The sequence below is a fragment of the Hydra viridissima genome, unplaced genomic scaffold, assembly GCF_058129835.1.
Source record: "Hydra viridissima isolate aposymbiotic clone 2 unplaced genomic scaffold, HvirCarnegie_v1 scaffold_1, whole genome shotgun sequence".
In the NCBI taxonomy this organism is placed as follows: Eukaryota; Metazoa; Cnidaria; class Hydrozoa; order Anthoathecata; family Hydridae; genus Hydra; species Hydra viridissima.
This window is the reverse complement of record NW_028324300.1, coordinates 9157790-9184449: the sequence shown is the minus strand read 5'-3', so window position 1 is coordinate 9184449 and position 26660 is coordinate 9157790. Positions and strand designations below refer to the sequence as shown.

Here is a 26660-nt window from a genome sequence, read left to right as displayed (position 1 = left end):
AAGTGCTTCTTAGTTTAAAAATATCATAAAGCCCTAATTAGCACATATCATTATAATTAGAACGTATAATTATAATACATCACCGGACCTTCCCGTATCGCAATCCAGGTAAATTCATATTGAAATGCTAACTAAAAATCTCTTTGGATAAAAATTTTCAACATCATTTTAACTTTAAATTTTAAATGTATAATCTATCTACTTTCTATACATGCATGCATATATGAATATATATATATATATATATATATATATATATATATATATATATATATATATATATATATATATATATATATATATATATATATATATATATAAAAGATTTCAGCTATTACATATAATACAGGGTAATATAATATATACTATAAGGAATATAGATTATATAAACATAAAATTAAACAGTAAACTAAAAGTATAAAAAAAATTTATATAAAAATAATTCACTGCTTCTATTTTATAAATGCGTTGAAGAGATGGATTTTTTAATATCAAACTCTTCTTCCTCATCTCTAGCATCCAATGGACTGACTTCGACTTTGTTTCCACTAAAGTCCGAATATGTATAGCCAAAATGTGACATGAGAGCAAATATAATAGCTACAACGACCATAACACCAGCATATAAAAACATTTCTTTATCCTTAAAATCAAATGCAGAAATTATTAGGTATTTTAAACAACATTAAGTTCAAAATCAATATAAAAAATTTTACTTCGCTTACCACTCCGCTTACAGGCTTAACAATGGATAATATGACCACGAGCAAATCTCCGAAAGCTGATGTAACAATCCAGCATGCTTGAATCACAGATTTCATACTAGCAGGTGCCTGAACACAAGCAAAAAATTTTTATTGTAACATCAATTTTTGTAAGAAATATTTTCAAAGATTGTATTTGTAACGAATAAAAAATGATGCAGGGCGTGGAACCCAGTAATGAACAGCATCAAATAAAAACCTACCTGGGAATAAGCAAACTCTAAACCTGTGACACTAAACATTATTTCAGCAGCTGTTAAGATAACATATTGTGGAAGTTGCCAAACCCTATGAACAGTGGTGGGTGCCCGATCTTGAAAGATCTCAGCAACCAACTGAAAATGTTTGTATATTTTAAATTAATCATTTGAAAATAACAAATACTATCAAATCTTAAAAAGTTCAATTGAAAATCAAAAAAATACCTTAAAATATTTTTTTGAAAAAAATCGAAATAATAGCCGATAAAAAACACTGTTAAATCTTTTACCGTATCGGAATACATGTCATGTTTTGGCCTTCTTAACAAAACCGTGTATGCACCAAAAGTGCCAAACTTTCCAACTTTAAGCTACACAATTAATTTATTAATCAATTAATTAATTAATTAATCAATTAATTAATTAATCAATTAATTAATCCATTAATTAATTAATCAATGAGCAAAACATGTAAAAGCAAATGGTTGTAAATTAAGCAAAAAAAGTTTTCAATTGAATTTAGAAAAAAAAATTGTACTTGAACTTTAAAAGCTCTGCCATAAAAACCGATGTAACTGACGCGATATCTAAGGAAAAAATAATGGCATTAAATCAAACAAAAATTATTTTGAAAAAAGGATTAGTAATTACAAAGGAAAAAATAAAACAGATATGCATTATAAATGTTACTCAAAAGAATAATTTCATCTCAAAGGTAAAGTTTTGATATGAAATTAATAAGTACATCTCCTTTACGAAGGAACTTACTCATCTGCTGGCAAAGAAGTGTAATTAAAATTAAATGAACTAAAGTTCGTCAACTTGACGTTTTTTTTGATTTCCTGGATGTGCTCGAATGTTAAATTTCCAACGTCAGTTGCGTTACTGTCAGGTACGATAATAACCCTGAAACAACATTTTGATTCAAAATAAACATCAAAGTTGAAAGAATGAGAAAGCGATTTTTAACTTTAAAAATATTCTAAACTTGTTAGCATTAATAGTAAGCATCGGAATGTTTTTTTAAGATAAATCAAACTTTCTGAAATAAACTAGAAATTATACGTTTAAAATAGCAAAGCTTTTGGCAAGACCAATTTACATTCATACACAAATTTGTTATTTAAAACTTGCTATAAAGTTGAATTGTTTTAATCAAATAGCAATTCTATGCATGTGTCTTGAATTGTTGAAACAAATTTATATTAGGTATGCGAGGTATAAAAACTTTATTTCTGGAATCTTGTAACTCTGTATATCTTATACAAATCATTTTAAATCCGATTTCAAATGAGCGATGTAGAAATTGCATACTATTCGTTTAAAACTAAAAAAATCAAACGCCGATGTTTGAAAAATAAACTTAATTAGCAGATAGATGTGTGCTAATTATTGTGTAAATTAACTTTTCAGTTTATAGACAAAAGTTTAGCTTTTATATTTAAATAAATACCTTTTTATTATTTTACTAAAGTATAAACATTACCTGACATTTGAATTTGCTGTTTCAACATCAACATCTGGAAAATATTGATTTATCTAAAGCAAGAAAATATTTGAGAGTAAAATATTTAAAATATTTCTATATTTTAAAAATCACAAGACTAAAAATATTTATAAACTTTTTTAATTTCAATTCAACACTTTGATGATGGCATACTCTTTTTATTATAATTGAACTAATTTTGTAAATTGAAGGAAATTTAGATTTTAATAAAATTGGAATTAAAAAGGTTTAAGAAATTTTTTTACAACAGAGAGCAAAAGTCACTTACAACATTAACATTAAATATCCCTTCATCATTTATGTTCAACACAGCAGTTTGATGCACACCAGAAGAAAATGTTGCAAAAATGTCATTTTGATTAAAACTATTTTTTGAAAAGCAATTTTCCCCGGAAATGTTCAATTTTTGATAACCAGATTCACCAGTCAAGAAACCAGTTTTCTAAAAATTCATGTGTAATATGTTAAGAGTAAGATAAGTATTTAAAAGATTTCAAGACAAATATTCAAAAAATTTTTTAATCTAACATACTCTAAGCTTTATCCATATATCTACTTTGTGCTTAAATAAACTGAAAAATACAAAAACAATAACAAAAACGAGACTTACATGCCCGTATGGCAATTTAACGCTGAAGAATGAATCTTTATTGATATACAAGTTCTCGCAAGGGGAAGCATTAATAAAATCCACATAGGCTTTTTCAGGTGAGGGTTTTGAAATCACCTCAACAGACTAAAACAATTAAATAAGTTTAATTGTAAATAAAACAGAGCTTTTTACTATTTTAAAACAACACCTTTTTTTCTCAATTATTAGCTTTCCAGCAATCTGCCAGAATTGTTAGTAAGGAAGTAACTTTAGAAAGCTATCGTCTATATTGATAATTGTGTTATTTTTATTATTTAAAAATTATTCAGCCTATTTATTTAGAATACAACTAGCTTACTGAACAATTGAAGTTTCAAAAGAGATACAACTTGGTTGTTAACAGAATTGCATTTTTATTAAAGATTGCACAAATATTTTTAGATTCTGTATAAGTGTTAACTGGTTTTGCTAATAAATAATCAAGTTGTGACTTTTTCTTGACCTTAGAATAATAAGATTCCGAGCAAAATTTTTGAAGGAAAAAAAAGACTACAACAGTATTCTGACCCTTCTAATATTTTACAAAAATGGAATCACTTAAATGTCTCAACTTTTTACAATTCACAAAATAACACAAAGCTTTAAGATAGGAAATGTGTGCTATCAAAAGGAAATTGAACACAAGTGTAAAGTCTCTATTTTTAAGAGTCCACTTAAACAGTTTACTGAATCTATAAGAGAATAATTTGATAAATGAATGTTATCATGAATCTACTAATCAAATTCTAACTGTAATTTGGCCTCTAAAGTCAAAGAAAAAAAAAAAAAAAAGCTCCCAAAGAACCTAAGTCCAAAAGTTGAACAAGTGGTAAATCATTTAAAACTATCTTTTAATCAACAGGCAGGATTACTTGCACCTATAGCTATAGAGGGAGGTGCAACACTTCAAGTAAGCAATATTGTTTACATCAAGATTCAAAAATTATTGCAAAGGTAATGTTACTGATAGATTAGCCATTCTTATCACCACTCAACCTGACTTTAAATAAGGTAAACTTCTGGTTATCAGAAAGAACTTGGAAAATTGTTAATTGATGTTAAAAAAATAGTGATGGTTTTGTTACTACAGATTCAAACTCGTTCATAGGTTATCATTCATTTGGTGAATGAATGGTGCTTGTGTGCTACTGAAAAGAATATTAATCAGGAATTATTATTTTTTGAATGCTGACATTATATTTTGGAACTTATTAAAGGTGCTGTATGTAAGTTTGTTTTGAGGTAAACAGTGAGCTTACCTCAAAACAAACTTACAGCACCTTTAATCATAATGCATCCCATGAAGATTTAAGTTATTAAGTATTTCAATATCAAATGCTATTATACTGTTTGGAAAAATGTACTAAAAAATAATAGATTTATAATTTTTTTTTTCTGATATATTTTACACAAAAATTTTAAATTTGGTTAAAAAATTTAATAAATATTTTTAATGACATGCAAATTATCAAAAGGCAAAACAACTAAAATTTGATTTAAGTGATAAAATAACATTTTTGAAAACAAAATAAAACAAAACAAACCTGGATTTTTATTTGAATAAACCCACAGACAAGAAAAGCAATAGCAGCTAAAAACATCCCAGTGGTCATTTTTTTCAGCGGACTAAATTATTCATATGATAATTTTAAAAATCATCTTCATAATTATGATAAGTATTTGTTGACTGTAAATTCAAAAGCAACATCAAATTTTCATTTTTTAAATACTTAACACAACTTTTTTCTTATTTCAAATTTTTTTAAGTTTAAGTCAGTACAGAATTTATTTAACATAAAATTAATGCTTTTTAAAAGTACTTTTAAAAATTTATAAACCATTGAACAGCATTGAAGAACTAGTTATTATGTAATTAAATACTACCTCCATTCCACAATAGTTGTCACATTTGGGTACTTTTAGTCAGAATATTGAAAATATATGCTATTTGAGTAGTTTTTTTAAAGAATTGCTAAACTTGTACCATACTAATTATTTTCACCTATTGATAACCTTTTTTTAAGTGCTCAAGCTTGTTAGAAAGCCTTGAGTAACCCTTTTCAACAAGCTATTACTTTTGAAAATTGGTCTATTACAAGTGAAGCTATAGCTATAAAAGTTTGATCAAATGGGACAAGTACTATTGAACAAAACTTATGCTTCAAATGCGACAATTATTGTGGAATGGAGGAAATATTATTTAATAAAGATTTTATTGTAGAAAAATTAATATTCTAACCTCAATGGCATCCTACATTTCTCAAACATAGGATAGATTAATGAATCAAATAGTGGTATCATTACAAGCACCAGAACTGGATTAAAGAACTGATTTAAGCAACAACAAAAAAAAAAAATTAAAGAAAAGCACAAAAATTAATGAACATTTTGTTACAATAGCTGTTTAAAAGAAAAAAAATTATAAAAAACAAAGTGTAAAAGTTCTTACTTGTATTTGATCTGAACTCAAATGAAATCCTCCGTCAAACTAAATTTGAAACAATTACTTACTTTAAACAAAACCTTTAATTACTAGATAAAAAAGATGGGAGCAGCTGCTTAAGATAGCTTTGATTTGAATGATAAAATTTTTCATAACAAGCTTCATAATTTAAGATCATTTACTGCAGTGAGTCAATCTACATAATATTACTATTTAGTAATTTTATTTAAATAACATTTTTGTATAAATACCAGTGAAAAGATGAAAAAATATAAATATAAATATGAAATTTGGATTTCCTAATGATACTATTTGAAATAATTGTGAAAACTTAACATTAAAATGATAGAAAACTAAAAGTTATATTTTAACAAGCAAATGTTTTTAACAAATAAAAATTTGCACTAAAGTTTTTAACAAATAAAAAATTGCACAAACGTTTTTAACAAATAAATGAAGCTACAAAAGAAATAAAAAACACGGCAGTATTTTTGAATTTGCATAAACACATTTGGTTTTAAATAAACACTTTAAAAAGCTGAAAAACTTAATATACTTTTGTCATGAAGCTAAATTAGGCCAATATTATTTCTCTGCCTGTTAGGACAGCTAAAATAACTTTCCAAATGAAGCAACTTTTTATAGATTAAAAGTTTTACATTTCCCTAAAAATATAAATTTAAAAAAATATAAATTTAAAAAAATATAAATTTTTTTTTTTTGGTATAAACAAACTTTGAATATAAACAATGTAATCTTCAAAAAGTGTGTTAATGATCCTGATGAAATGTATGAACTTTGCTTGAAAAATATTGAGATCCATGGCTAAAATCAGGGCTGTGGAGTTCGAGTTGTGGCATCCGAGTCGGAGCTCATTTTGCCTGAAGTCAGAGCCGGAAAAATTGTAGCAACTCCAACTCCAGCTTGAAAAAATCTTTCAAAGTTTTATAATTTTTATATGGATATTATAGATGTTACTCATTAAAATATTTTATGTTCTGTCAGTCTAAAGCACAAGTGCCAAACTCTAGCCCTCCAGTTGTTACAAAACTACAAGTCCCAGGATGCTCTGATAGCTTTAGGATATCCAGACAAAAAAAGAATTTTAGTTTGCAACAACTGGAGGGCTAGGAGGTTGATATGTTAGTCTAAGGCCTTTAAAACAGTGATAAGCAATAGGGTATTTTGCTGGTTATCACTGAGAATCATAAATCACCTCCCCTGTGCTCTCCTCAACCATCCCTTAAACTAGATAACTTCATGATGCCCCAACCCCTGATTTAAACTGTATGACACTGTGCTGCATATTCTTAGTAGAAAACTAGGCGTGCCACCACCAAGCACAAAAGAGCTGCTTCACAAAACAGAAAGACTGTAAGTATTCAATTAAATTTGTTTCTCTGGAGAGAGAGTATTAGAAAATTAGTGATTGAAGAAACTGTTAAATAAAAAGAAGAACTTAAAGAATCTCTCAAGGGACGCTTTGTGTTTCTTAACAGAGTGAACTATTTTGCAATGAATGTCCAATTTGTTTTTGAAAAAAATAAAGTAGCTAACTTGACATTGACAGTAAAAAACACCAAAGCTAATCACACCAGCAAATTTCTCCAGGTCTTGGTGAAAAAGATTTTTCAAGAACATGAACTTAAAGAAGAGCAAATTTTTTCTGTCTAACTGACAATGTTTCAAACATGATTTTGACAAACTCATAATTCTATTAGTGACCGCATAAGAGTCTATTGCATAACAAAAGTTCAGAAAAGTTGTTTGTTCAGGAATTGTCTTCTAACAAATATTGCTAAAGCACTAAGTGGTTGTATTATTTGTATCATGGTGATGAAATAGCCAATGTTAACATTTTACTACAGTAAACTTGTGGTTTCAAATTGGTTACTTATGATGGAGTCAGAGTTGGTCCATGATAAAGTCAAGGAGTCAGGACAGCAGCTTAATGACTCCACAGCCCTGGCTAAAAGTGCTAAACTTATTATCTAGATAAAATAAACTTTTTTAGCCAATTATGATATGGTTAATTATTTCCCCATTGCAAAAAAAAACTACAAATCAGAAATTGGATGATGTTTTATGTGATTTCAGGAGCATTTTAAGTTGCTTACATTAATCTTACAAAAAATTTCTTTGAGATTTGGTGTCGCAAAAAAATTTCTTGATGACTTTTTGTCAAGAAAAAAGTTGAAGGTTTCATTGTTAAAACCATAGAGACCTTCATTTTTTTTTTGAATTTTTTATTAGCTTTAGGTGTTTTGATAACAGCCTAAAGAAATACATAAGCATCAATTTAGGCAAACTAAATTAATGTTTATGCATAAATTACCACTTATGATTCTTGCAAACCATTGCAAGAATATCAAAAAAAAAAAAAAAAAAAGAAATAGTAAGAAGGTTTACCATCTCTCCATCCATTTGTTCAGCTTGCAATGTCCAACTGGAGCCCTAAGATAAAAATATTTTCTTTTTTAAAATCACCCAGGAAAAAAAAACACTTTAAAATGTACAAATATAGAAAAAAAGTAAAAAAAAAAATCTTTATTTTCAGCAATTGTATTGTTACAAGTTAAACTCACCATTTGAAGGAAAAGAGCCCAGAATACTGGAAGGGGAATATACATGACTAATACATTTAACAAAGCCTTGACATCATCAATTTCCTTTATCTATAAAAAAAAAAAAAAAATTAAAAAAAAGCTAGAATTGTTACTTGCAATTGTGACATTAATGTATTCTGGAGATATTGAATATTTTGCAATGCTTTTTTTAAAAAGAATTGTCAATTAAGAAGCATACACTGTATCTATTGTCAGCTTTGTATAGCCAATGTTTTTTAGGGGCATTTGGTTCTTTCTTTGTTGTCAAAGCATGCTAAAAAAAATATTAACTTTTTTTAAAATATACTTGGCAATTTCATTTGCTTTATTTGAACACAAGTTCATTCAATGTAATTAACAATTCTGTAAAACAGTTACTCTAATCCTTTTTTATTCTTAATCTTGATATTAAAGTTTACCCAGATCATTTTTGAAACTTTTATCATCATATTTCCCTCTGGTTGCATCTTGGTGTAAGTCTTTGAACCAACCATAAAAGATACTTTAACAAAAAAAATGTACCAAAAAAATTTCTGTATATGTAGTAATTCCATGTCAATTCAATAAGACTAAATGAAAAAAATTTCCTGGAGAAATTTGGACACCCAATTGAAAATGGTTATTCAAAATATTTGATTTTTATGGGGAATCTGTTTTTAATATTTAAAAACCTTTAGGTGTCTAAACTTCTGCAATTTTTTCATCATTAGAAACTGAGCATTGTTTCAATTTTCTTTCATTTATTTCAATTAGTTCTTTAACTGTGTTAAGTGTAAAAATAAAACAATTGCTAAAAATAATATATTAATAACAATATATTAAATATTATTAAAAACAGTAAAACAATTGTTAAAAATAAAGCAATCAGTTCTTTAACTGTGCTAATTTCAATAAATCAAAAAATTTTTTTTGAAATAGTTTTACTCTATGGTAATACAATGTTATGACAACAAATTTGAAAAATTTTCTTCAATAAAATAATTTTAATGTGACAATTAAGGGGAAGATTAAGGATTAAGATTATAAAAATATTAAGAATTTAATATTCAAAAGTTGAAAAGAAAAAATTTTACCATAAAAATCTGTATTTTAGGATAAGATGGTCAACATATACAACTATTATTTTATTATTTTAAGCCCATTTACAAACAAAACAACCAAGTTGGTTCATTAAACAGTTTATAAAATAAAAATAAATAATAAATTATTTATGAATTAAAAAAAAAAAAATTATGAGGAGACAACAAAACATAATCTTACAAGTAGCTATTATGATTAAGCCAGTATTTATGCCAAAAATTGCTGGATAGCAGTCATCATTGAAACACTTAATTGATGCTAAAAATTAAGTTTTTTACAAATAAAAATTCTTAAGACATTAGTAAAATCTAAAAAAATCATAAAAAGTATTAAAATGATAACAATTATTTTCATTTAAACTTATTACTTTTTACTAAATTATTTTCATGTAATAATTACGTATTTTGGCTGAAGACTGCAGGTAGACTGATAAGAAACATTAAGCAACAGACAACTTGTAATTGTTCTCCATATATTTAATAAACACTATAATATATGCACACATACTCACAAACACATAACACACAGCACACACACATTTATAATGATTTACAAACTTGAGTTAAAAAAAAACATACTTCTTAATATTGGGATAAAAAGCATAGTCATCAATGCTCCAATGTTAACTGACATGTAGAACAAAGCAAAGAACTTTGATAGCAAAGATGTCTAAAATATTTTTAAAAAATTAAATTTCAAAATATTAAAATTAAAGAAAAAATTAAAGTAAAAAGACAAAACTTGAATGTTTTACATCTTTCTGATTAATTTGTTCCCCACCAAATGCAGCTACGCATGGTTTGATGTTCCCAGTAGCAGCAGCCATAACAAATAAACCAACCAAAGGACCAATTCTTAATGCAATAATGAACCATAAAAAATTTGAACATTTCCATCCTTAAAAATTTATTTAAATGTAAATAAGGTAAGTATAAAACTTACGAACTGTTATTGCCAATTGTAGGTATTGATGTAAGTGTAATGGTGATCTCTGATAATGAATAAACAATTAATGTCCAGAATATCAACCTAACAATGTAACAGCCAGAGATTATTTTATATAGAATTATTAATGGCCTTTTTTTTTGAGCTTTCTTCATTCAAAACAACAGACTAAGATAATGATTAATTAATAATATAATTCGATTTTTTACAATTAAAAAACCAACTTAAATTTTCCAGTAAAACTGTCAGCAACCATTGCACCAAAAACTCCAGTAAAAAAACTTAACATGCTAAAAGCATGATAAACTGCTTTGCCAGTATCCTTTTCCATTTTTAATGAATTTACCAGGTACAAAACCAGGACAGCTAAAGAAAGATTCACCCATGCATATCATATAGTCTTTATATATATACATAATATTTATTGTAGACTGATATTAAAATCAATATTTATTAAACACTAAATAAATCTTGCCATACTTTTTATTCCATAATATGAGGAACGCTCACATAATTCTGTCATTAAGATTGCCCAAATATGTCCAGGAAAACGCTTTCATGAAATAAAAAATAATTTGACTTTTATATTGTAACAACAAATAATACAAGTTACAAGCAAATTTGATTATTGTTAAAAAAAGAATTGCCAAGTTAAATTACAATTAAAAGAGTTATTAAACATCATATATATATGTATGCACAAACTAAATGGCATACCTTAAGCTGTGCACAGTACCTGTCATCAAATACTTCAGCATCAACATTTCCATTTTGAATCTCAACTGAATAAAACAACACATTTCTATTTTTTTCATTTTTAAAATTGAAATTATATTAAAACATTTTTATAAAGTAAATAAATTTAACTTGAGAGATGTGTAAATAAATAATTATTTACAAACAGTAGTATTTTATTGAGAGTTAAACTAACTGGGAACACTGCCACATTTGTCAGAGTAAGAAATACTAATATATTACTTCTTTTGTTATAATAATAAAATGTGAAATGTGTAAAGCTACTAATGAAACCACTGGGTGTAATCACTGCTTTTTTGATGCCAATTGACTAATTAAACTAATTCAAAGTTTAAATTATTGCTTTTGTTTCATGCTTAAACATCATCTATAAAACAATTGGAATATTTACATTTTAGGTGCATATGAACAGAGGTGGCAGAGACTTCAAAGGTCTTTAGCACCTAGTGGTAGAGATTTTAAAAGATTTGAATGCAGATAAAAAAATTTATTGAAGTACCATTTTTAGATGCATAATAGAACTTTTTAAATAATTTAAACAAAGCTTGATAAAAACAATTATAATTCCTGAAAACTTTTGCGCCATGGGATGTAGAAACAAATAAAAGAAAGGCAACAAAAACTTGAGTTTTTGCCGTATCTCCTCTAAAGCTTCTTGATGAAAAGAATTCATTAACATGAAATAATAAATCTTATGAAATAAACTTTTTTTAACATAGAATGTTAAAAAAAATTTATTTCATAAGATTTATTATTTCATGTTAATGAATTCTTTTCATCAAGAAGCTTTAGAGGTTTTTGATATTTAACACATATTAGAAAAAGATTTTTTAAATGTGTTTTTAGTTCAATTTTTACAATATGTAAGTAATTAAGTTTTTTTTTGTTCATTTTTTAGAAAAAAATCTGATAATCTTACAAGTCCTGATTATGTTCCATCATTTTTTAAATATAAACAGCAACCTTTTTCAAAAAAGCAATAAAGTATTGAATGATACGAAAGAACTTTAAAAGATTGAAAAGAGAAATTGAAAAAACTGTATTTCTTACAAGAGTTGAAAACAATGAGTTGTTAGATAACTTAGATGAAAAATATTTAGCAAAAGCTAATGACTCTTTTAAAATAAATCAAGGTAAATAAGATGCCTATATATTTTATTTATATTCTTTTATTCAATTGTTATATTTTTGTATTTTTAGAATCTCAAACAGATGATGCTAATTTCTAATCCACCAGAATCATGATTAATATACTATGTTGTCAGTGAAGTACAAATAAATGGATTTTTGTAAAGAACATACAAGCCACTGACTAATTGCTTGTTTAAATTTATTGCAAAAGTCTCTATTTTCTTACTGTAACTCATAGCATTTGTGAAGGTCTCTGAACTGTACTGCATCAAAAAGTTAATAAAAGACTTAAGATATTAATGCTATATACAACTTTTGACAATGAAGCTGTAATTCTACCTTTACTGTGCAACTTCCAAATTGGACTATCATTTTGATTCTTAGTAATTTGAACTAAGTTATAGTACATATTAACAATCTGGTTCCAGTAAATTGTTTTTATTGAAGGAGTCATAATTTTCTGCAGTATCTTTATCAATGTTTTGCTCCTTGTTTTCTTTTTTAATATCTACATGCTAGAAAACGGAAGCTATTCACCAAAAATTGTCTCAGTTTAAGCAATTTTGTTTTACTACCCAAATTTAAAAAGATTAGGAATGCCACAATTTTTTGGACAAGAATAGTTAATTTTTTTCAGTGGTTTTGGAACTGCCAATATTCATGATTTTTTCAAACTGTAAGATATAATTTGTTAAGCTGAGCTGTGACCATGCAACAAGCTTAAACAGGAGTCCCCTGACACACACACAGATGATGCTAATTTCTAAAAGCCCAACCTAAAATTTCAATATATATATATATATACATATATATTGAAATTTTAGGTTGGGCTTTTAGAAATGACAGAATTAAATACTTTATCAAGGTTTCTTGTCTGCTATGAAAAACACTTAGCAAACGAACACACCTTGCAAAATGCATTTGCGATAGGCTGGGAAGATCCTGCCATTAAGTTTGTTTACTGCAATCCATAATTTGTAAGTTTGTTATTTCTATCCTTGCTTTTGGCTCGGAAAGACCTACATTAGAGTAATACATAAAAGGTTTTCGCTGACTTGACCATAATCTATGATGATAAAAGAGATTCGCTCGACATTTTCTCCAGCGTGTTTATCACATTCCTTCAATACAATTGCCTGTCAGTATCCTTCACGTCCGAACAATTGTAAACATGTGACGTCACTTTGGAATTTATCTGTTGTTGAAATAATGAGCAATTTAGAAATGCACTAGTGAAAACAAATACAGCTATTTAAAGTTAAACACTTTAACAGCTTTGACTACTTTAATGTAAATATATCACCAAAATGGGGAATGGTTGTGAAACTAATGTCGAAAAGCGATCTGGTATTTAAGATTGCACAATGAAAAAAAAATGGAGCGCTGTTGCAGCAAAGCTGAAAATAACAAAAACTAGTGTACACCGTGTGATACAGCGATAAAGACAAAATGGAAGTCATCAAGATCTTCCTCAGTTATGAATTGAAGTTTATTGTTGTTACCAGCAAACAAAATAGTCGACTCAGCTTCAGAAAAATACACGGAATAAACCTGCATCTCTTATTCCAAAACTCAGTATTTTGAAAGTAACACGTTTATTTAATATATAACAATAGTAATATAATAGCATAAATACGTGCTGGAACGCAAATTGGAGACATCGAGATTATCCCATGCTTCGATAATAAAAGTTTTCTTCAACAAATAAATATTTTTGTGCAATTTTTTACAGGTTTTATTTAAGCACGCTCCATATTGAACCATCCATCAGACTTAAGAGAAGCCATTCAGTAAAAGCAATGAAGCCCGAAAATTTCTGGGTGCACCAATCTTGAACAAAGCGAGCTTTACAAACCGCGGCACTTTCCTGCTAAAAAATCATCTTAAGACATCCAAAATGAAGTTAGGTAAATCACGAGTCTTCAGTATGTTCAGATACTTTTTTAAAAAAATTAAAACTTCTTGTGTTGTTAATTTTGCCGCTACCTGTACAGTTAAAAGATATCTGCTAAAATGTAATCTGTTTGATCAATTTGTGATCAGAAAACCATTACTTCGGCCTCAAAGTAAGAACAAAATACTTAAATGAACCCTTACAGAGGGTGAATGGACAAAGCGATAAAGAGAAAATGTCGTCAGATTGCTTGGTCCCTTCAGTGAAGCGTGGTGAAAGCTCCGTCATGGTTTGAGGTTATTACTCCAACTATGGAGTTGGAGATTTAGTTAAAATTGATATTATAATGAAAAACGAAGATTCCAATAGGATTCTTGAACAAAATATAATCATATCTGTGTATTGATCCGAAACATAACACCAAACTATGCAGAGGTTATTTAGAACAAAAATGGATTCACTAAAGATATTCAGTGATAATAGCATCTTCTGTAACCCAAAAAAGCCTAAGTTGAATGTCTTATATCAGTTTTGGTAGATTTGCCAGAAAATTCCCTTCTTTTTTTCTAAGCATTTGTATTTAAAGTATTTTGTCTGTGCAAAACCATTTTTAAATAAAAGTTAATGAAAAATACAAATAAGTAATGTTTTGAGGCTAAATAAACAAGATTAAGTCAAGTTGCTTAATCTTTTTACAAACCCTTTAAAATAAGTATTTGGGATAATAATTTTGTAAAGAAAGCAAAATACAAATAACTTAAACAGTAATGGTTGAATCTCTTTTATTCATAAAAATGTCGTTAGTCATATATTGATTGATTAGGCTGTTGTAAAAATTTTTCAAATTCTTTTTTTATTATTTTCCAAAGAATCAATCAGTTTAACAAACTTAAAGGAATGATACATTTAAATTTCTACCCAAGTGTCGTGCTTCTTGAAGTCTTAGAGTGACATTAAAAGTATTTAACCATAAACTACTAGAACCTTGCTTCATAAATTAAAAAATGCGAATTTAAACTTTAAAGTATTATTTAAATCTTTTTTTTTTTTTTTATTAAGTATTTTCATAAAGTAAAATGTGTTGAATATATGTTTTTAAATTGTTTTTAATATTATGGTAGATTTTAACGCACGATAAAACTGAAATGAAATTAAAAACTACTTAGTTTTTTAAATATATGCATACATATACTTTTGTTCAACATTACAAAACTAAAAGATAAGCGCTGACAATATATAAAAGGGTTCGCCACTCTATCCCACTGTTGGTCTATTTGATTTTAAACGTAAATAATCATAGTTTATTAGCCAAGTCACGACGGTGACATGGCTAATAAACTAGGCCTTCCGTTAGGTTTGCTTAAGCTTGCGCAAGTCCGATCATAATCATCAAAGGCCGTCAGAGACCTTTTCGCGTATTGATGTCATCCGACCTATATAACTGTACGATAGTGAAAGCAAAACGTAGCATCTTTTCAATTTCATCACTTGAAATTGTTTTACAATAAAAAGTTTTGTTCGAAGATCCTCTGATCAAAAGTACTTTTTTTTCGGATTTTTCTATTGAAATTTTATCTAAGTGAAACTCTTTTGGTTTTAAGCAGTAAGTACAACAGGCCCGCGAGAATAGAGGAAGGGGACGAGGGTTGCCATGTGATTCTACAATCATCAACGTTAAGATTCCCTTTGTCATTTTTGTCACGAATAATTTATTCGATGGAAAAAAAATGTGTAAGTCTTTGCATCAAATGAATTTTTTTGCATTTGACAAATCTTTTTGCTCAGTACAAAAGCATGGTGAAACCTGTTTTTAACTAATGAAACCTGTATGATGAAACCTGTTTTTAACTAATTTAAGCACTAATTTAAGTACCATGGTTGTAATTTATAGAGAGTACTGAAGAATAAAAAAATATCCGTACTAAATCTTTATTTTTCGGCCATATAAGATCTTATAATAGTATGTTAATATTACTTACCCTTATCATCATTGGAGGGTTTATATTGCACTTTCCCGTTTTGTGCCTTCATGTTTGTTATAAATTTCAAAAATTCTAAATAACTTTACACATTCACGTGAGCTTTACGCCCATCAACTAATGTTTAAAAAACTAAAAAATTATTTGTTCATTGACTCTTCAAATCACTACGTATGGCGCTAGACAATGTTTTCTACCACAAAAAACATGAAACAGATAAAAAAAAGCTAACTTTATAGCAAATTAATTATCTTTTATAAGCAACGGGGGAGAGTATGTTTACGTTTCTCTAAAGGCTAAATAAATATATTTTTAAACATATTTCAAATATTTTTTATATTATTTATTTAGGAAATTAAAGTAAATTATGTTTAAATTTTGCCGCTCTACAGACATGAACGTCTTAACTCTGCAGACATGAACATCTAAACACGGATTTATTCCAATCTCAGTTTAAAAATATTAATGGAGGCTATCTCTTTTTTTTTTTTTTATTCAGCGAAGTGTCAAAGCTTAACATGATATTAAGTGTGCTATGACGATTCCATTTCGTTTAACATTTTTCGTTCTAATTTGTTGCAAAACTTCAACAGTCTATAGTTGTTATGAAAATGTTAGGTACTTTAATTCGTTGTTGCTGTTAGAAACTCTAAACACTAAAAGGTTTTAAACACTGTTGATCAAATACAACAAAATACATGTCATCTTTCTTGCATTTCAATAAAGCTACCTTTTTCCAAATCTTGTTACGAGTATTTTCTTGAAGAAAAATCTGATAACGAATTAATTTAAAGAAATTCAGATTGGTTGCAAAACAAAACATAAATGATTTAAACATCTTAGTTGAGAAAGATGAATCTACTACTTTATTTTTGGTAAGATGGTCCACGGCCAAATTATAATAGGAATTTTAATTTGATGGACTTAAGATATCTGCAACTATACAAAAAACAAATAGCTGTCCGGTGGATCATGTCAACTTTTTGGAAAAGTCAACTTTTTTGAAAAAAAAACAAATTTTTATCGGCAAAAATTTTACAGGAAGAAAAAAATTTTTGATAAAACTTTAATAAAGAAAAGGTTAATAAAAACTCACGCAGGTGTTTACTTTTCAATAAGACAGCTTTTTCAGTAGAATTAATTTCTGTATCCATAAAATTTACCAAAATAACAGTTTTTCTCACAAGTTCTTTTTTGTGGCTAGATTTAAGCTTTCTTATATATAAATATAAGTTTGTTAAACTCATTCGCGCGCTATTATAAAAATTTTCAATATATTTTAAGCGAAAGAAGGAAAATTATACCCTTCATAATTTATTTACATATACTTTTGTTCATTTTTGTTTCGTTCTCTTTTGCACGATTTTTCTTATTAGTTTTTTATATTGCGAAATGATGATTCGAGAAAATCTAATTTTGATGAGTTTAGTTTCCTAATATATTCAAATATATTTATAGCTTGTAAAACTTATATAATTAAAATTTAGGAATATAAAATATTCAAGCAAATCGAGTCAACCCCTTGTCTAACCTTAAACCTGAGCAAAACATAAAGATTTATAGGATTTTATGTTTACAAACAACTAAAAAAATGTATAACTCGGTCTCTATTTGGAGATCTGGTTAACAAATGCATTTCATTTTTTATTCCTTTATCATTTGACAATGAACAATGGAAGTTCATTGTCAAATGAAGTTCATGATTAACGCACGATAAAACTTGAATGAAATTAAAAATTACTTAAGTTTTTTAAATATAGGCATACATATATTTTTGTTAAACATTACAAAACTAAAAGATAAGCGCTGACAATATATAAAAGGGTTCGCCATTCTATCTTGGGCAACACTTTACGTTAAAGACCAGTTCCTAAACGTATCTGATCATCTTAATTTAACGAACTGTCAAATTACGAAGCAGACCTTTTTGTGTTTAAAACACAAAAAACATTTTGATGTTTTAAGTATTCATTCCCTGAAATAAAAGATATTTTAAGAAAATATGAAGTTCAATGGGCTGGGTATTTTGGTGTAAAACTTTTACGAATCTTCTGATGAAAAAGAAAAAAGCAGCTCTAAATGTATCCTTACTGAATATATGGAATTATTTACTTGTTATTGGTTTTTTTTTCTTCTTCTCTAATTGCTATTTTTATTTCTGCCAATATAGGACGCCATATAATGAGAAGTTATCAAACAGAGATTAATTTTTAGTCGTAAAATATTTTTGTCTAAATTATTATTTTTCCCGGGTACGCACCGGTGCTGATAACAAACTGTCTTGCCCAAAGTATTATAAAATGATACAAAGTTTGGCAATCAAAGTGATAAAACAGTAAAGTTCTTTTTTAAAAACAAGCATCCAAATCAGTAATACAAAAGTGATACCATGCTAATGTTAAGGTTAGCGTTGATGTAGAAAGTTATTACTGTACTAAAAGGAAATTTTTTTCACGTCCCAAAACAAATACCAAACTGTATATTGGAATGAATAGTAATTATGCAATTACTTAGCTCTCCCACCAATAGACTTTAGTTATTACAAAGATTATACTTTTAAACAATAATATTTAAACAAACGATCTTTTTAAGTTATCAAACTGAACTTATGGCGTTTAGGGTAATAAATTTGTTTTGTCAAATTAGTCATACAGTTAAATTAGGTAGGGAGCGGACGATTCTTTCGGTAAACGAACCTCGAATCTGGATTAAAAAAAATTTTTTCGTACGATTCCAAAATAGATTCGACTCGTACCCAGATTCGTACGTTTTCAAAATCTTTCGTTCGAACCCAGGCTCTTACGCTTTAGTACGAACCTGGGTCCCTACCAAGGAGGTTTAATACACAGGAGACGGTGTTGCGTTAAAAAAGTTAGTCGTTAAAAAAGTTTATTAAATGTGAAATCTGCGCATGCGCAAAATCATTAAAACTTTTTTAACGCCTTACGGCGTTAAAAAAGTTTGCCCGTTAAAAAAGTATTCAAAATGGTACCGTCAACCGAGGTAACTTTGGTTGCAGGGGTGACTTTGTTGACCGGGGTCAATTGTTGATTTTTTTTTAAATTCCTAAAATTTAACAAAGATAACATGTTTTAATTTTGTTAGAGATACCAACAATATATATCGACTATTATATCAACATTTTTGGTATATCAACAGTTTTTGTGAATATAGCACAGTTACTTCGTAGACTACATTGACTTTATTTTGGCATCTTTTGACACTTCTGATACATTTATTGAACCATTTGAATTCTTAGCCGGTGAAAATGCCGAGGAAATATAAGCGAAAGCGTGGTTCAAGAGCATATGCAACTTCATACAATCAAGAAACGTTGTCCAATGCTATAAAAGAATGTTTAACTGGAAGAATAAGCGTGAAAGGCTAGTCGACAGTTCGGAATATACGCTTCCCATTGCTTCAACCGCTGGACGTTGCTGTTTTCCGTCCGCTAAAGATAGAAACGCGCATCAAAAAATCAATACCAAAAAATCAGTTCCTCGGTCTTCTTGCTCTACTGCAACGTCAATTGAAAAGCGATAATTTGAGATCTGACTTCAAGGCTAGTGGAATATTCCCCTTCGATAAAGAAATGGTCATGAAGCGTTTGCCACAGGTTAACAAAGACATTGGAGGAGGTACCGATAGTACTGTTAAGGAAGTATTCAATGAAGATATAGGTCTATTAGTGAAACATTGTGGACAGGATGGGAAAACAAATCGCACCAGAGGGAAAAAGATCACACCTGGCAAAGCGATAACACCGCAAGATCTGGTGAATAACACAACTCCTACCACATCAAAGAATAACACCAAGAATAACAGTAACACCAAGAATAACAAGAAAAGGGCAAGAGTTGAACAAGTGTCATCATCCTCAAATGACGATAATGACCTACTAGAAAATGACTTTTAATGACTTTTGCACAATAACAGGGAGCTAGTTGCAAAATTTTTTGTCCATTTAAATGTTCTTTTCATGTTTTTCTAAGTGTTTAAGGACTGATGATTTTTTTTCATGATAAAAACCTGGGGTAAAATTGGCCACTTTTCGGCGTTTAAAAATAAATATTTGTAATAAAAAAATTAAAAAAATAAATATAGAGGCCTATAGCCAAGACCTATAATGTTATTACCACAAGAGAAAACTGTAAAAAATTAATAAGATTCAGAGATGTTTAAGAAAAACTGCCGAAACTGACCTAAGTTACCCTGGCAAACGATACTCTTTAATTTGCGCAACCCTTAAATCCACAACAGAATATGCTTTGAAATTTTGATTAAGGCATTGGGAGGCATTCTTTTTTTATTTTTGAGCAAAAGCTCTCAAAGAGAGTTGCAATTATTTTTTCCAAATTTTTTTTCCCTGTAATTTTCTAATTCTACAAAGTTATACAATTTTCATGACATTTTTTTTTTCATTTGACCTCCTCATAGTATTAAAGCTTTTAAACTCCTAAATAAATTATATTTCATGAAAAAATAGAACATAGATACTCACTTCTAAAAGAATTATACTATACTAATTATAGTAATATATACAAAAATATTTTTAAATGCTCATATTATAGTTCAGAAATATTAACATTTCACCATGAGCTCCTGTTAAGCTATATCTCTTTGCAGTATATACATTTCCACCTATACTAAAAAGTCTTTCACTCTTCACAGAAGACAGTGGGCAGCTTAAATACTTTAAAGCAAGCTTTGCTAATAGTCGCATTTTGGTTTTCTGTGATTTCCACCACAACAAATGATTGCTTTCTTTGTCAATAAGGTCTTCATTTGAGTAGTGTTGAATTTTGTTTAATAAAGATTCATTTGAAATTAAAGTTTGTGGTTGACCAATTTATTTAGAATTAAATCCTACAAGTTCTTCGAAGCAATTGTCAAAACCCATTTCTACTATATCTTTCTATTCATTTAGTACTGTACCATTATTTTCATATTCTGAGTCAATATTTTCAATGTCACAAGCTGCAGACCGATCATTTTCAGTAACTTTAATGTTTTTTATATTTTAATGGGTTTTAATAAGCTGAATGGTTATGTTCTCAGTACTTTTTTTAGCAGCTGAAAAGGTGTTTTCATTTTTGAACATTTTTAATTTGAATCTGGGATCAAGAAATATTGACAAGATGATGTTATAGTTATCAGTATATTGTTTGAAACAATTCTCCATTGAATTAGTTGTCATCAATTAAAGCTTTATTAATGAAATGTTTCAAAAACTGTATCTGTGGTATAATATCTGAGACAATAGAATTTCTTTAACTCAAGGGAACTCTTGTTTTGTGGAAATCTTTTAGCAAAACACAAAACTGTCCAATAATCATCCATTTGTTTGCATTTAATAAAGGAAGCTTACCATTTTCAAGTGCATATATGGTTAGAGTTTTCCTTTGTTCATAAATTAGTTCTAACATATGACAGGTACTATTCCACCTTGTTGGAACATTTTGAATAAGTTTGTGCTTAGGAACATTGTTTGCTTCTTGAAGAGCTTTAAGTTTAGAGCAGGCTTGGGGAGAATGGCTAAAATGCCCAACAATTGAATGCCAGTTTACAATGACATTCTTGACAACTGTTTGTTCAAAAATACACTCATTAATTACTAGTTGCAGTGTGTGTAAAAACAAGCCATACTATCATATGGGCTATCTTTAATAGCCTTAACAATATTTGTACCATTATCTCTAGCTATTAAATGAATTTTTGAAGGTGATATTTTAAATTCAGCCATAATATCTTCAATCAATTCAGCAATATTTGCTGCTGTATGCCTCTCAGGAAAAGGAGCTACTCTAAGTACAACAGTTTTCTGATTAAATGTATTGTCTAAACAGTGACCTGTCAGGCTAATGAAGCTTTCATTTGAACTACTGGTCAATATATCAGTATTAAAGCTTATGAACTCAGCAACTGAGTAAACATGGACAGCCATTTTTAACATAAAGTATAAAATAATTTCAGCAACTGAGTTAACATGGACAGCCATTTTTAATATAAAGTATACACTAATTTTTATTATTTTACATACCCTAATGAAACAATGCAACTTTTTTAACGTCTAATTTCATTCCCTAACGAACACTCCTTTGACCATACTGCGCATGCGTAACGCATGTGCAGAACTATTTGTTAACTTTTTTAACGACTAACTTTTTTAACGCAACAACGGCATTACGTGTCTTTTTTGAAGCCAGTTTTGAAATTTGGCCGCCATCTTGGTTAACCCAAAAGAATTTCGCGGAACTTAGGATTTTATTTAAAACTTTGTTAAACCAAATCAAAACATTGAAATGATTGAATAATAAGAATTGGTCAGTTTATGCTTGGTAACTTATACTATCATGTAAAGAATTATTTGCTAACTGGTAGTCTTCTTCAGTTCGTTTCAATAACCTTCGGAATACTGAAAAAGACATTCAGATAGCTGTATTTCAACATGCTACCAACAGAGACTGTATTTCAGATACACGAAAGATTCTTGTGAAAAGAAAACCATATGTTTGTGAGTTGAAACAAGTTTGTATTTACATGTATATAAATGCATATATATACATGACACTTTCATAACATATATATATATATATATATATATATATATATATATATATATATATATATATATATATATATATATATATATATATATATATATATATATATAGTGGCGGCCGGTGACATTAAACTTAGGTGGGGCCAGCAAATATTAACCAAAAAATATCGCAAATTTTTGAACTTAGCGATGTTTTTAAGGTTCTTTTCTTCAAGGGCCAGTTCAATGAGGCCCTGCGGTGCGTTTTTTCGTCCCATCTGAAAGCACTACAAATTCTGCGCGCGCATCAAAAATAATATTACTACAAACAAAATAAATAGGGCCAGTAAAAATCGGCCCAGCCGTTATTGGCAATGAACTAAAATAACGCTACAATACTTTGAATAAATTGCAAATAAACATATTACTTATAAAGTAATATAGTTTAAAATTAGAACTAACTTAGAACTATTTATTTTTATAAAACCTGTCTGCAAATAGTTTAGGCTAATAGTTGCATGTTTAGATATATATAAATACATAATTACATTACCAAATACTTTATCTTAAATAAATATAAGTGGGGCCGGGCCCCTATGGCCCCTAATTACGAGCCGCCACTGTATATATATATATATATATATATATATATATATATATATATATATATATATATATATATATATACATATATATATATATATATATATATATATATATATATATATATATATATATATATATATATATATATAAAATTAAGTTATAACTTTTTATTAAGCTTTATATGATTTATACTGAATAATAATAAAATGATAAATATTGATAAACAAATTCAAATTGACATGCCATCTTCTTCTGCCTATGGGTATACTTCAAGAGATTGTACTGGTGGCATTACATTTTAATGTTATGTAAATGGTTGATACAGAGAGAAAGTTTTCCAAAGTTTTCTGCAAAGTATAAAATTTACAGTGTTTTTAAATGCATGTCTTTTACGACCCTAAGTAATTTAAAAGGAAATAGCTTACAAATTTAAAAATTAACACAAAATTTTTTTTGTGTTAAACTTCAAATTTGTAAGCTATATCCTGGTTTGAGTTAAAATTCAAATTCGTAAGCTATTTCCTGGTTTGCAAATACTTTTCAGCATAGCAGGTACTGGTATGCTGAAAAGTACTTGCAAACCAAGCACTGGTATCTTGTTCTGCCTATGGGTGTACTTCAGGAGATTGTGCTGGTGGCATTACTTTTCATAGGTACAGTAATTTATTTTGGAAAAATAAAAGGTTTATTGGGTTGTAATAAATACCCTTTAGCAAAACAGTTTATTGGAACATATAAAAAATTGCTGGTGCATAATGATATTCAAAATATTCTTTGTGCAAACTGTTTGCCATTGCAAATTGTACCTATTTTGACTGCTCTAGTAAATACCAAAACATTGAAAACATTGATGTTCCTTCTGTTAGTGTTTTGAATAACTCTACTAGCAGAAATAGGATTATTGAACTTCTAGAAAACTCTGTTACTGATCATGATTATTTTTTAGTTCCTGATGCTAGTTGTTTGTCTACATGTTCACAAAGTATTGTGGGTTGTATTGCAGGATTTGCTGTATTTAGGGGAAATTCTGGGGAATTCGCTACAATTCGCTACGGCTGATTTTCAAAACTGGCTTCAGCGCGTTTTATATAAACGTATATACCGTGCCGTCTCCTGTGTATTAAACCTCCTTGGTCCCTACTATATCGCGAGGTTAGAATTATTTTGTTCTATCTCCAAGTTTAAACGTTGGGAGAAAGTTTTTTATTTTTTTCTTAAAGTAAAAATTATTTGAAATTTTAGCTTCAATTTTTAAAGAAATAATAACTTACACTTTACGTAATTTATGTTTAAACAAACTATTTAGAAAAAAATTTCTAAAACATAGCGTATTTTAAAAGTAATCATTACTTACTTAAATTAATAACTCATTTTCTCCCAACTTTTAAAATAGGAGATAGAACAAAATAATTCTAACCTCGCGATATGTCAAACTTTTTTTGTACTTTCTATAGTTTTTAGTTGTTTTCGGTTGCGATGTTCATCACTTATTAATACGTCTTTTCCGATCGTTGTTTTTAACTTAATTCTCCCTTCTCACAATATTTTACGAAAAACCCCAGTTTTTAAAATTTTTTTTTTATGAAATGATGGAACATTTTTGTAAAAAGATTTGTTTTTCATGAAAAGATCATTTTTAACAAATGTAAATACCTGTGTCTTTTCGAGAAGTCATTCTCTTTACATGAAATTCAAAAGTTACCAAATTTTGATTTTTTTTGTTTGAACCCAGGTTCATACGAAATGTAATAAACTCTTTTGATAAGATTCGTAAGAAGATGGAACCTTAAATTTAATGAACTTTTGGGATTGAACCAGGTTTTAAGTTTTTGTTTTTATTTCTGATTTAAATTGTGATCTCAATCGTTGGTTTTAATTGTAATATGTTACTCATATTTCGAGAGAATTTTCGATACGTATATCGAAGTATGTATATCGATACGTATATCAAAGATTTTTATCTTTTTTTTTATTTGAATATGCTTAAATATATTTATAGTTTGTAAAACATATATAATTAAAATTTAGGAATATAAAATATTCGAGCAAATCGAGTCAAGCCCTTGTCAAGCTTTAAATCCGAGTAAGACAAAGATTTATAGGATTTTAGGTCTCTCTTGGGAGATGTGGTTAACAAATGCAATTCATTTTTTATTCCTTTATCAAGGAAACTAATTTTCAAATGAAACTCATGATTAAATGAAATGAAAAAGGATTCTCTTTTAAAGGATGAGAGGATGATAAAAAGAAGTTAAAACCACGTTTAGAATAATTCTTTAGCCATCCAAATAACTTTTTTGTTCTACACTAAAGCAACCTGAAAATCCATTTTTAAAGAAAGAATTGTTAAAATATACTTTAGGAAGATGTTAACAGGAGGATGTATCACCACCATTTACTGAATTACGCATGGTCACGTCATGTGACTCACTCAGATCTTGAAACTAATGAAATCGCTTTACTTTTTTTGGCTATGACATTTTTTCGCTATGACATTTTTTGGATATGACATTTTCTAAACTATGAATTTCTTCTTACAACGATGTTATCTGTCTCTTGCTTTTATTATTTGTTTGAAACTGAAATTAATTCGTGTGCCGAACTTAACTTAACTAGTGTGTAGAAATCAGAAAAACGATCATAATATAAGCATTAAAATGAGGAAACTATTTTAAAATCTAAGTTTTTTTAAAATGCTTTTAAAATATCTTTTTTTGTGTGTGTGTCTCGTTTTTCGGTTATTTCACTTATCAAAAAAAATCATAAGGAAAAATCCGGTTATTTGAGTTCGTATTTTTGTATTAGCCATAATAAACGTATTTTTGTGTTATATTTCATAAGAAAACAGAAGAAAAGTTTTTAGCTCAACAGTTACTTTTGATGTCAAAATTTTATTTTATAGTTTTTACATTTTTATACTTTCAAAAATAAATCTTTTTTTTTGATATGAAAAGACATGAAAGATGTTATAAAAACAACAATTTACCAGCTATATATAAACTAAATTTTTATTTGACAAAAACAAATGGGTTCATACGTCCCGGGAATCATGAGAAACTTTCACGGAAAACTCCGAAAAAATCCTTTGGAGGGAATGATCCTCACACATTACTGTTCTCAAAAATGCAAAAAATGAAATCTTTTGTGACCGTCCGAGAAAAAAAAATCAGTTTGAATTTTTTCATTTATTCCTTAAAATCATGAATTGACAACTTTGACTCTTTTTGCATTTTTACAGCATATCTAAACAAATTCTACTCAAGCACTCTTTAGATATGGATACTGAGATGAATTTGACCAAAAACATCTTTACAAAAAAAAATAAGTAAGACATAAATATATTAATATAAATCCTTTTTAAAGTTTTATATCTATTCTAACAAGCCGTAAATGATACCATTTCCTGATATGTAATTTTTTATTAGGCAGGATTTGTTAGTTCTTCCCAATATGTCTAAAGGACCAATCTTTAAATATTTGCTTTGTGCTATATTTTTAATCAAAAGTTTTTTTCTGAATTCCGGGAAATAGCACTGACAAAACAAAGTGTGCAGTATCTACATATCTGTGCATGAGA

The 26660-nt window shown here is 28.2% G+C and overlaps 1 protein-coding gene and 1 long non-coding RNA gene across 7 annotated transcripts; one reads left to right on the top strand and one right to left on the bottom strand.

Annotated features, from left to right (window-relative positions):
- Positions 1 to 313: 313 nt before the first annotated feature.
- Positions 314 to 17173, bottom strand: LOC145188287 (solute carrier family 15 member 2-like). Of its 4 annotated transcripts, none has more exons than XM_090080991.1 (24): positions 12403 to 12727; positions 10894 to 10958; positions 10657 to 10729; positions 10401 to 10542; positions 10174 to 10260; positions 9986 to 10085; positions 9810 to 9900; positions 9412 to 9489; positions 8571 to 8653; positions 8351 to 8425; positions 8131 to 8220; positions 7955 to 7999; positions 5552 to 5590; positions 5342 to 5430; positions 4647 to 4728; positions 3082 to 3207; positions 2740 to 2913; positions 2451 to 2503; positions 1733 to 1870; positions 1503 to 1551; positions 1255 to 1335; positions 968 to 1099; positions 726 to 833; positions 314 to 643 (listed from the first exon to the last, which is right to left on the bottom strand). In XM_090080991.1, the coding sequence occupies exons 1-24, from the start codon at positions 12515 to 12517 to the stop codon at positions 458 to 460; spliced, it is 2301 nt and encodes a 766-aa protein (XP_089937117.1). In that variant the 5' UTR covers positions 12518 to 12727; the 3' UTR covers positions 314 to 457. The 4 variants fall into 4 exon arrangements, with proteins under 4 accessions (XP_089937117.1, XP_089937112.1, XP_089937121.1 ...); XM_090080986.1 differs by lacking the exon at positions 12403 to 12727 and adding an exon at positions 17033 to 17173 and having other exon boundaries at positions 315 to 643; XM_090080995.1 differs by lacking the exon at positions 12403 to 12727 and adding an exon at positions 15937 to 16160 and having other exon boundaries at positions 315 to 643.
- A 6078-nt stretch (positions 17174 to 23251) lies between these two features.
- LOC149893247 (uncharacterized) lies at positions 23252 to 25180 on the top strand. 3 transcript variants are annotated; one of them, XR_016450529.1, is made up of 3 exons: positions 23252 to 23437; positions 23628 to 23736; positions 24030 to 25156. It is a non-coding gene; the product is annotated as an uncharacterized LOC149893247 (long non-coding RNA). The 3 variants fall into 3 exon arrangements; XR_016450535.1 differs by lacking the exon at positions 23628 to 23736 and having other exon boundaries at positions 24103 to 25180; XR_016450534.1 differs by lacking the exon at positions 23628 to 23736 and having other exon boundaries at positions 24030 to 25180.
- Positions 25181 to 26660: the final 1480 nt, after the last annotated feature.